We start from the raw sequence: 12,752 nt of genomic DNA on the forward strand, positions 1-12,752 counted from the left end.
AATGTATGAAGCAAAGCTGACACAGAAGTTACTTTCAAACCAAGCATCTTTCTGTTCAACGGTGTGAATTTATGTAACCAACTTGAACCTATTGTGAAATCTGTGTGGGATTTTTTTCCCTAATGCAAAATTCACACTTGCATATATTCGTATTGATGAAATGAAATGACTTTTGAAATGAATTTTGCCTGCAAACATTTGCCAAATAATGATAAATGTGACCACACCTTCCACACGTTCCACAATAAGTAACATTCAATGTTTTTGAACTAAGTCCTTTTGATTAGGGCACATGCAGTGTAACAAGTTACTTTGAAATGTAACATTCCCCAATAATACTCTGTGCTAAACAAACAACACACTACTTCAGTTGTACAACACATGAACAACCACACTAGTGATGTTCAAAAACACAGCCACAAAGCTCGAAACTGATGGTGTTTACAAAAACAAATTCACATCAATGGCTATTTAAACACTAGCTTAACACATCTGGAATGTAAATATAAAGTGTAACAAAAAGATAAACACTGGATCAAACACAGACAGACGAAATGTTTGTACCTCAATATTCACACAGAGACAATAGAGAGAAACTTTACAATATTAAAATCCTTTAATCTATAAACAAAAGCGCTATCAGACTGAATTAGCTCAAACTAATCACTGATATTTAAACAAACAACAGCAGTTCTGTCACCTTATAATCTCTGAACGTCTGTTCTCAGAAAAAAAGAAATGAGAGGAAACAGCAAGATGAGACGGCACAATAATGTTTGTTTAAAAGCCTTTTCGCAAAGTGTGCCATTGACCTCTGGAAGCCAAAGTTATTATAATCATATTATTCCAATGATTAATAATGAACACTAATAAATATTTGTACAACATAAAAATGTGTTGAGAATAGTGTTTTTGACATTGGGCCTTATTCGTGAAAAAATATCAGAACAAATTTCTGTCTGAAAGTCCATTCTCATGTAAACTGTGCAATTTTACTGAATGCAACAAGTTACATGATCAACAAGTTATGATTTACAAAGACATTTGTTCTGCCCACATGTCAAGATTCATGAATAAGTCCCACTGCTTGTGCTGAATATCTAAGTGGTGCCACCCAGAGGACATTAATATCATAGCGTTCATATTCAGAATCTTATTGTACAGTGATGTCCACAGGAGGGTAGGAAAGGGCTCAACTCTCTCTCTCTCTCTGGCTCTCTCTCACACACACACACACACACACACACACACACACACACACACACACATACACATACACATACACACACACACACATGTGTGCTTATCACTGACAGACAGGTTATCTGAGCCCCTGGTCTTTATTATCCATGGACATTTTAGAAAAATACTGTATGTGAGAATTTGATCTAGATAACACTGTAGACTTCATAGTTTCTATGAAATATGATCTTATTCTCTGAAATATTGCCCATGTTTCACCTTGCTGCTCTTGGGCAGTTTCTAGTTTATATAGAAAATGAGCTGTTTATTTAGCAAGACAAAATTTAGCACTGTATCTCTTAGTATCTTATAACATACAGCAGTGGTTCCCAACCCTGGTCCTGGAGGCACCCCAACACTGCACATTTTGCATGTCTCATTTCTCTGACACACCAGATTCAGGTCTTGGAGTCTCTACTAATGAGCTGATGACCTGGTTTGATTAAGGAGACATGCAAAACATGCAGTGTTGGGGTGCCTCCAGGACCAGGGTTGGGAACCACTGGTCTAACACACCAATTTCAGGTCTTGGAGCAGGGGTGTCAAACTCAATTCCTGGAGGACCGGAGCCCTGCAGAGTTTAGTTCCAACCCTGCTCCAACACATACCATGTAGTTTTCAAATAAGCCTGAAGGACTTGATTAGTTGGATCAGGTGTGTTTAATTAGGGTTGCATCTAAACTATGTAGGGCTCTGGCCCTCCAGGAATTGAGTTTGACACCCCTGCTCCAAGACCTGAAATTGGTGTGTTAGACCAGTGGTTCCCAACCCTGGTCCTGGAGGCACCCCAACACTGCATGTTTTGCATGTCTCCTTAATCAAACCAGGTCATCAGCTCATTAGTAGAGACTCCAAGACCTGAATCTGGTGTGTCAGAGAAATGAGACATGCAAAATGTGCAGTGTTGGGGTGCCTCCAGGACCAGGGTTGGGAACCACTGCTGTATGTTATAAGATACTAAGAGATACAGTGCTAAATTTTGTCTTGCTAAATAAACAGCTCATTTTCTATATAAACTAGAAACTGCCCAAGAGCAGCAAGGTGAAACATGGGCAATATTTCAGAGAATAAGATCATATTTCATAGAAACTATGAAGTCTACAGTGTTATCTAGATCAAATTCTCACATACAGTATTTTTCTAAAATGTCCATGGATAATAAAGACCAGGGGCTCAGATAACCTGTCTGTCAGTGATAAGCACACATGTGTGTGTGTGTGTATGTGTATGTGTATGTGTATGTGTGTGTGTGTGTGTGTGTGTGTGTGTGTGTGTGTGTGTGTGAGAGAGAGCCAGAGAGAGAGAGAGAGTTGAGCCCTTTCCTACCCTCCTGTGGACATCACTGTACAATAAGATTCTGAATATGAACGCTATGATATTAATGTCCTCTGGGTGGCACCACTTAGATATTCAGCACAAGCAGTGGGACTTATTCATGAATCTTGACATGTGGGCAGAACAAATGTCTTTGTAAATCATAACTTGTTGATCATGTAACTTGTTGCATTCAGTAAAATTGCACAGTTTACATGAGAATGGACTTTCAGACAGAAATTTGTTCTGATATTTTTTCACGAATAAGGCCCAATGTCAAAAACACTATTCTCAACACATTTTTATGTTGTACAAATATTTATTAGTGTTCATTATTAATCATTGGAATAATATGATTATAATAACTTTGGCTTCCAGAGGTCAATGGCACACTTTGCGAAAAGGCTTTTAAACAAACATTATTGTGCCGTCTCATCTTGCTGTTTCCTCTCATTTCTTTTTTTCTGAGAACAGACGTTCAGAGATTATAAGGTGACAGAACTGCTGTTGTTTGTTTAAATATCAGTGATTAGTTTGAGCTAATTCAGTCTGATAGCGCTTTTGTTTATAGATTAAAGGATTTTAATATTGTAAAGTTTCTCTCTATTGTCTCTGTGTGAATATTGAGGTACAAACATTTCGTCTGTCTGTGTTTGATCCAGTGTTTATCTTTTTGTTACACTTTATATTTACATTCCAGATGTGTTAAGCTAGTGTTTAAATAGCCATTGATGTGAATTTGTTTTTGTAAACACCATCAGTTTCGAGCTTTGTGGCTGTGTTTTTGAACATCACTAGTGTGGTTGTTCATGTGTTGTACAACTGAAGTAGTGTGTTGTTTGTTTAGCACAGAGTATTATTGGGGAATGTTACATTTCAAAGTAACTTGTTACACTGCATGTGCCCTAATCAAAAGGACTTAGTTCAAAAACATTGAATGTTACTTATTGTGGAACGTGTGGAAGGTGTGGTCACATTTATCATTATTTGGCAAATGTTTGCAGGCAAAATTCATTTCAAAAGTCATTTCATTTCATCAATACGAATATATGCAAGTGTGAATTTTGCATTAGGGAAAAAAATCCCACACAGATTTCACAATAGGTTCAAGTTGGTTACATAAATTCACACCGTTGAACAGAAAGATGCTTGGTTTGAAAGTAACTTCTGTGTCAGCTTTGCTTCATACATTGCTACACTATTAAAGGGTTAGTTCACCCAAAACTAAAAATTCTGTCATTCATTACTCACCCTCATGTCGTTCTCAACCCGTAAGACCTTAGCTCATCTTCAGAACACAAATTAAGATATTTTTGATGAATTCCGAGAGCTCTCTGACCCTCCATAGACAGCAAGGTTCCTAACACGATCAAGGTCCAGAAACGTAGCAAGGAGATCTTTAAAATAATCCATGTGACTTCAGTAGATCAACCGTAATTTTACAAAGCTATGAAAATACTTTTTGTGCGCAAAGAAAACAAAAAATAACGACTTTATTCAACAATTCCTCTCCTCCTCGTCACCCTATAGCGCCATTTTCGAGAGTTATCACATACCTAAACAACGTATGCATTGTTTAGGTATGTGATACTTTAGGTATGTATGCAGATACGTTGTTTACACTTTGATCTGAACATAAACAACGTATCCGAGTATGCTGCTGCTGACACAGAACAGCATACGCTGTTTACATATGTGATACTCTCCAAAATGGCGCTATAGGGTGACTTAAAATAAACACTTGCCTCTGTAAACATGTTTAACTAACGGATCACCTCCAACAAATTCAAATTCCAGTTGTTGTTTTTTTTAATTATGTGGGCACACACACTTTTCGCCAGTGTCGTGTGTGCCACCAGCACCTTTTCATTCGCCGTATCCTGGACTCGGCATCCTTTTACCACCGGAGGCGTCAGGCGTTTCATAAGTCTGTTTCATAAGCACAAGTCCTGTGGGCCCTTTGCTCTGTTTTTAAACCAATCAGAAGACTACTTCTTCTAATGGGGCAGGGCCTAGAGGGCAGACTCCAATGAGGAGTCCAGCAGGTCGTCGTGGTGACTGGCGCTGTCGCTGTCACAGCTCTGGGCGCTGGAGTAGTTAGCAGCTTCCTGTAGCCTCATTAGCATATTCATCTAATGGACGGAGAAGGAAAAATATATGCGGAAGATGTTACAGTCAGGGTTACATGTTACAATGTAATTAAGTTACTTTTCAAGAGTAAGAAGTATGTAATGCATTAAATTTAAATTCCAGTAAGTAACATACCTCTCCATTTATTTACTTACAAATAGAATTAAAAAAGTAATTTGTCTTCTAGATCATTGCAAACAATGCAATTAAACAATGTTGCAAATAATAAAAAATAAAAAAATGAATAGTCAAGACTTGTTCTATTGTTCTGGAAAAAAAAACATAGACTGGAAGAAAACAGAAACACGAGTAGCCAGAATGTTCAGATGCAGTCACATTAGCACATTTTCAGCTGAATTTCACAGGCAAAAAAGGTCAGTTGTCTATTGTTAAAGGGATAGTTCACCCAAAAACAATTCTGTCATTAATTACTCACCCTCATGTCGTTCCAAACCCGTAAGACCTTCGTTAATCTTCGGAACACAAATTAAGATATTTTTGATGAATTCCGAGAGCTCTCTGACCCTCCATAGACAGCAAGGTTCCTAACACGATCAAGGTCCAGAAACGTAGCAAGGAGATCTTTAAAATAATCCATGTGACTTCAGTAGATCAACCGTAATTTTACAAAGCTATGAAAATACTTTTTGTGCGCAAAGAAAACAAAAAATAACGACTTTATTCAACAATTCCTCTCCTCCTCGTCACCCTATAGCGCCATTTTCGAGAGTTATCACATACCTAAACAACGTATGCATTGTTTAGGTATGTGATACTTTAGGTATGTATGCAGATACGTTGTTTACACTTTGATCTGAACATAAACAACGTATCCGAGTATGCTGCTGCTGACACAGAACAGCATACGCTGTTTACATATGTGATACTCTCCAAAATGGCGCTATAGGGTGACGCGGAGGAGACGAATTGCTGAATAAAGTCGTTATTTTTGTTTTCTATGCACACAAAGTTTTCTCGTAGCTTTGTAAAATTACGGTTGAACCACTGATGTCACATAGATTATTTTAATGATCTCCTTGCTACAGTACGTTTCTGAGCCCTCATCGTGTTAGGATCCTTGCTGTCTATGGAGGGTCAGAGAGCTCTCGGAATTCATCAAAAATATCTTAATTTGTGTTCCGAAGATTAACGAAGGTCTTACGGGTTTGGAACGACATGAGGGTGAGTAATTAATGACAGAATTGTTTTTGGGTGAACTATCCCTTTAACAATAGACAACTGACCTTTTTTGCCTGTGAAATTCAGCTGAAAATGTGCTAATGTGACTGCATCTGAACATTCTGGCTACTCGTGTTTCTGTTTTCTTCCAGTCTATGTTTTTTTTTCCAGAACAATAGAACAAGTCTTGACTATTCATTTTTTTATTTTTTATTATTTGCAACATTGTTTAATTGCATTGTTTGCAATGATCTAGAAGACAAATTACTTTTTTAATTCTATTTGTAAGTAAATAAATGGAGAGGTATGTTACTTACTGGAATTTAAATTTAATGCATTACATACTTCTTACTCTTGAAAAGTAACTTAATTACATTGTAACATGTAACCCTGACTGTAACATCTTCCGCATATATTTTTCCTTCTCCGTCCATTAGATGAATATGCTAATGAGGCTACAGGAAGCTGCTAACTACTCCAGCGCCCAGAGCTGTGACAGCGACAGCGCCAGTCACCACGACGACCTGCTGGACTCCTCATTGGAGTCTGCCCTCTAGGCCCTGCCCCATTAGAAGAAGTAGTCTTCTGATTGGTTTAAAAACAGAGCAAAGGGCCCACAGGACTTGTGCTTATGAAACAGGCTTATGAAACGCCTGACGCCTCCGGTGGTAAAAGGATGCCGAGTCCAGGATACGGCGAATGAAAAGGTGCTGGTGGCACACACGACACTGGCGAAAAGTGTGTGTGCCCACATAATTAAAAAAAACAACAACTGGAATTTGAATTTGTTGGAGGTGATCCGTTAGTTAAACATGTTTACAGAGGCAAGTGTTTATTTTAAATTCACTGAGGTGCAAAAACCTTAAGGGCAACATTCTGAATTCTGACCTCAGTCGATAAACTGGTGCTGCCGTGGTGCCAAAACCAACACGCGGTTTACACTCGCCATCTCGCCAGCACCATTCATGAAACGCCTCTAGCCAACAAGCACAAACGTGCAACGTGTCATTACCGCTACTGTGAAATCATACGCAAATTCGCAAATCTCGTTTCACTGCCAAGCGTATAGTGACCTACAGCACCCCTGCACCGTTCCTTGCAGTAGTCTTTCGTTTGACCCCACGGCCGTTTGCATAGTTTTTTCTCTTCTCCGCAGGTACGAGGCAACCGCTTGTAGGAGAGTGTACCAGCTTTGTGAAAAAGACCAGAAAATGGTGCTTTCTTGCTGCCTTAAGTGTGCTGAGCTCTGAAGACATTTAAATGTGGTGCCACTGTCCTTTTTCACAGAAATGATGGCGTAGGACAGAACCGATCAGACATTTTCCTAAATATGCCACGTCCACATATTTTATTTTTGTTACAATTAGTGTAAAACACGGCATTGTAAAGGTCCAAATGTATAAAAGTAAAAAAGATCTTTATGTAATCCCAGTTGAGCTGGGATCACTTGAATCGAGAGCACAAATCCGACGCGTCGCTTCGCTAGCATGCTGTTTTTACTTTGCTATATGTGTGTACTTGCACGTGGAATCGTTTTTCACTCCCGTGCGCCAGTGTTTGTGTAGTCTAAGTTCATTCATCCTTTCTTTTGTTTGCTACATGGGTTTTGCACAGTTGAAAAGGTGATTGTAAATATCCAAGTCTTGCACAGCCTCTTAAAGATGCACTCTGCCTGGTCGGTATTGCGTTTCTGCTCTTCTAGTCTAGCATTACGCTCTTGTGATTTACAGAGAAAAAAAAAGCAAACCAGCAACCTGTCCAAACCGTATATGTCTTGTAATGACTGGTTATTATACAGAGCTCTAAACTGTACAGTGAGAGGTGAAGTGTTTTTCAATTTCAGAAAACTTTAGTGTCAGTTTACTGTTCAAGGGCGTAAAATCATTCAAAGCGATTCACTGTTTTATCTTCGCAATGCATCAGAGCCCAACCATATCTAACTCGCATAACACTGTTACACTTCCTGTCCTGCAGCTTTCAGAGACACTGGTCCCTTTGGACGTAAACCTCACTTAAAGACCCCATGAATGTTTTATTGTAGAACCCGACTGCCGAAAATAGCCATTCTAAAGAGCATCTGATTGGACAGAAATGTGTATGCATCCTTAAATGCAGGATCATTTTTGATCGATTGTGATTCAGATATGTTTATGAAAGATAAATACTGTACATTTTAAATGTGTATATCTGCTTAAAGTATTTCTGTCAACTTTTAAGAGTACAAGAGCATATAAATGACCTCAAAACTAATAGGCAGACAAAGAAGTAATAGCATCACGACTGCGCTGTGGCCTCGGCTTATTCTGAATTCATTACAGTGTGTTAAGACCAGAGTACATTGCTTGAGACTTGTGATGAGCTGAGGTTTCAGGGTGTCTGATTTGCAATAACCCTACTGCATGCATTAAGAAAACAATATTTAAAATAAGCAAATTTTTTTAGATTGACGCGATTTTTGTAGGGTCTTTTTTAGGTTGCCAAGCTTCTGAAATTGCATACTGTCTCAATAGAATATGTAACTGCATTGCAGCTTTTACAGTATATTCTTTATGGAAAGTGCATTCTATAAAGAATGAATGTGTGTGAATGTAATCCAGATGTACTGCATGTGATGTGACCTACAGCTCATTCACTGCAATAATCTTGGCTTCATATAGTCAAGTCTCCATTGGATGCGCACTTCAGAATCTCTCTATTTTGCCAGGTTTCAGGGTGTCTGATTTGCAATAACCCTACTGCATGCATTAAGAAAACAATATTTAAAATAAGCACATTTTTTTAGATTGACGCGATTTTTGTAGGGTCTTTTTTTAGGTTGCCAAGCTTCTGAAATTGCATACTGTCTCAATAGAATATGTAACTGCATTGCAGCTTTTACAGTATATTCTTTATGGAAAGTGCATTCTATAAAGAATGAATGTGTGTGAATGTAATCCAGATGTACTGCATGTGATGTGACCTACAGCTCATTCACTGCAATAATCGTGGCTTCATATAGTCAAGTCTCCATTGGATGCGCACTTCAGAATCTCTCTATTTTGCCTAATTTTCACATATGCATTCTTTGTGTTGTATTACTATGCTTGGTTGCTAATGAATGAATCAAACAATCAATAAATGTTTCAGATGATCTGCGGAAATAATGCTGGCATGACTGACCTCTGTGTGATCTGTAGTCTGACAGGCAGGTCCGCAATAGATGACTGCATTACTATAGAAGTGCTAATAAAGATGTTGTATTACCACCACACTTTATTCAATCAGGTGTCCTTTAATGAAACTTGTGAAGGGGTTTATTCTCTTCAAACTGACTCAGTGTCTTGCTTTGTCAGAGCAGGAACAATCAGAGGCTTTTTCCCAAACAATGACCTTAAATATCAAAGGGAATGAAGCGTCTCAGCACGGCCTGTTTGTGATAGCTGTAGTGTACGAAGTGACATGCTTTAGCATTATATAGAAGTCTTAAATATTAGCAACAATACCCTGTTTAATTCTAAACGTTAAAGAGGGATGGAAAAAGCCATATAAAACTAAACTATTGCATGTATATTAGCCTTTAAACATTTTGTGTGTGTGTGTTATATTTTGTATATGTACTCTCATTCTGACGGCACCCATTCACTGCAGTGTATCCATTGGTTGGTAAGTGATGTAATGCTAAATTTCTCCAAATCTTTTCCCATGAAGAAACAAATCTATCATCATCCGTCTTGGATTGATTAATGTTAAGTAAAGTTGTTGAAATTTTCATTTTTCCCTTTTTTCCCTTTTCTTTTTCAGTAGTAAATTTGTCATGAGTGTACCCTTCTCCTGACATCAGTACAAACAAGCAAAGTAGATCAAATGTCTTAGCCAAGAGGAAGGTGTCCGCTTACTTTCCGGATCGTACACTACTGAAGAAGTGATAATGCTAAATTTCTCCAAATCTTTTCCCATGAAGAAACAAATCTATCATCATCCATTTTGGATTGATTAATGTTAAGTAAAGTTGTTGAAATTTTAATTTTTACCTTTTTTTCATTTTCTTTTTCAGTAGTAAATTTGTCATGAGTGTACCCTTCTCCTGACATCAGTACAAACAAGCAAAGTAGATCAAATGTCTTAGCCAAGAGGAAGGTGTCCGCTTACTTTCCGGATCGTACACTACTGAAGAAGTGATGGAAAAACTTTCGAGTGTAGCGGTGTAGGGCTGATTGATGCTCTCCGTTCCTTTCCCAGCATCACCCTGAGCTTCAATCTCTCTGGGCTTTCACTTGTCAGATAAATAAATGGCTTATCAGTATCTAATTTCATAATAGCTAATTATTGATCTGCATGAGTTGGCAGTGTAATTGAAATGAGGCTGGAACATTGTGTCTCAGAGTGCTGAGAAAAGAGACGACCTCACAGTGAATCATTCTCTCTGGTTCACAAAAGACGTCAGTAGATTTGTCCCCTACGGCAGATGAAGAATTTGCAGTAGATTAAAACTCTTCGCTATGTTGATTACATGAGGTGATTTGATTAGTGGAAACACTGTACCTGCTTACCTCAAATAGACTACACAGTACGCTAAAAAAACAAAAAACAATTCCCATCAGCAAAACGCAAAGCACCTGTTTTTGGTAAAGCAATTTCATGTTATAACAAATTGGTACTTTGTCTAAATAAGCTAAAGAACAAAAAGTGTACGCGTCAAGGAATAACAAACCATCAGATTCAAAAGTGTAAGATATGTATTATAAATTATTCAGACTCGATCTATTGAACTTTCACCACAGTCAGACAAAAATTTCTGCAGGGCTAACAAAACTAGATTTTCTTCATATCCTGCATGTATTAAATGTGCTAGGCATTTTGTTTTTTGGTGTTGGGATATAGAGTTTCATCAAGCACAATAATTTAAAATGAAGACAAAAAAGTGAAATATGGAATGAAAACCTTCAGTATGAAGACAATGACAATGTTAACAAAAGTAAGAACACCGCCATGAAGTTTTATTAAAAAGTGTATTTTAATTCCTTGCATAATTTAAATTGTTATGCAATTTAAATTGTCTTATTTCGGGACATCGGGACAGTCAGATTTGCTTAAAAATACATATTTATATTTCTGTTTTGTTTCATTTTAAAAGTGATTCCAGTGATGATCTCTGATATGTGGGCATGTTCTTTTAAAAACTACTTGCAGATAAAGATTTCAGTTTCAGTGAATCAGTGATCTATAGAACTTTGGGAAAGAAATTAAATACAAATAAAACGAATTAAAAAAATGCTCATGATCACGACTTTACAGTTTGTTGAGCTAATCAAAAGCAAAATAAATCAAGCATATTTAAAATCCTACGTTTTCAGTGGGCTGTGAGTCGTAGAGGTCAGTTGCTAATAATTATAATCTACAAAGACCCATGAGATCATATAAAGTGAAAAACAGCATGCAGAGTTGCAGTGATCGCATGAGAATGACAAAGTCTCTTAAAAAAAAACTTTTTTCAGAAATAATAAAAAGTGCCTTTGTGTGGCATAATGAGGTAAATTATAGCTTGAGCGGTTGGTGAAAATTACAGGGTGTCAGTCATTTCTGTGAGTTGCTCTTAAACACCCACATTAATTATATCGGCTTCACATCAGTCAAGCTTTTATCAGGTGGGTGTCTGAGAATCCTGCTTATTGAATCCAATGTTTCAACGGAAATAGATTTCTGTGGCTTGTTTTTGTAAATAGGCTAGTCACTGTAGAAAATGCAGTACCGTGTTAAAACTTTTCAGGGAAAAACGGCTGACTTAGTTGTCTCTACACTTCAGAACTTTGGGGTCTGTAGTCCAACCCTGAGCTGAGAGAGCTTTTCTACACTAAAGAGTCTCTGTTTCAGGCCCATCAGCCATGCTAAAGTAGTACCATCTTTAAGGTGTCGTTTCTTCTTCCAACAAAACTCTGAGACTACAAAGTACATAGACTCTAGAGTGGTGAACAGGCAAATCCAGCCTTCCAGTGCTTGGTTGAGAACATGTATAAGGGTTGATAAGTGAAGTGTGCTGCTGTCAGGCAGGCCTGTTCAGTGTTTGCACAGTTCAGGTCAAAGACATTATATATAGCATGTGATCTCTGACTTCATCACATGCATATCCTCTTGTATATCTTCTGATGGTCTCAGAGGAGGAGAGATAAGATGGGTGAGAATCTGGATGGAAAGATAAGGCAGAGGAGGGAGGCAGTAAAAGAGATCTCACATAAACATACAAGTTCACATTTAAGACCGTTAATCCCACACACCTTAAAAATAATAGAATCTGAAAATAATGGATTTTTATTATTATTATTATTTTTACTTGTAAATAAACGAAACCTGTAAGCCTCAAGTAGCCGTGGTGTATAATTTAGAACAGTTAAGGAGAGCTGTTGGGCATGACGTGGAGTAAGGTGTCGTTTCTTCTTCCAACAAAACTCTGAGACTACAAAGTACATAGACTCTAGAGTGGTGAACAGGCAAATCCAGCCTTCCAGTGCTTGGTTGAGAACATGTATAAGGGTTGATAAGTGAAGTGTGCTGCTGTCAGGCAGGCCTGTTCAGTGTTTGCACAGTTCAGGTCAAAGACATTATATATATAGCATGTGATCTCTGACTTCATCACATGCATATCCTCTTGTATATCTTCTGATGGTCTCAGAGGAGGAGAGATAAGATGGGTGAGAATCTGGATGGAAAGATAAGGCAGAGGAGGGAGGCAGTAAAAGAAATCTCACATAAACATACAAGTTCACATTTAAGACCGTTAATCCCACACACCTTAAAAATAATAGAATCTGAAAATAATGGATTTTTATTATTATTATTATTTTTACTTGTAAATAAACGAAACCTGTAAGCCTCAAGTAGCCGTGGTGTATAATTTAGAACAGTTAAGGAGA

At 37.8% G+C, this 12,752-nt stretch overlaps 1 protein-coding gene across 1 annotated transcript in view; it reads left to right on the forward strand.

Annotated features, from left to right (window-relative positions):
• nav3 (neuron navigator 3) overlaps nt 1-7,596 on the forward strand; it is a 176,939-nt gene extending 169,343 nt beyond the window's left edge. The window contains 1 exon segment of the mRNA XM_016279507.1: nt 6,303-7,596. Within this exon segment, the coding sequence (XP_016134993.1) occupies nt 6,303-6,422 (120 nt within the window). The 3' untranslated portion in view covers nt 6,423-7,596.
• Nucleotides 7,597-12,752: the final 5,156 nt, after the last annotated feature.

This window comes from Sinocyclocheilus grahami, unplaced genomic scaffold (genome assembly GCF_001515645.1).
Source record: "Sinocyclocheilus grahami isolate Dianchi unplaced genomic scaffold, SAMN03320097.WGS_v1.1 scaffold8.1, whole genome shotgun sequence".
NCBI lineage: Eukaryota > Metazoa > Chordata > Actinopteri > Cypriniformes > Cyprinidae > Sinocyclocheilus > Sinocyclocheilus grahami.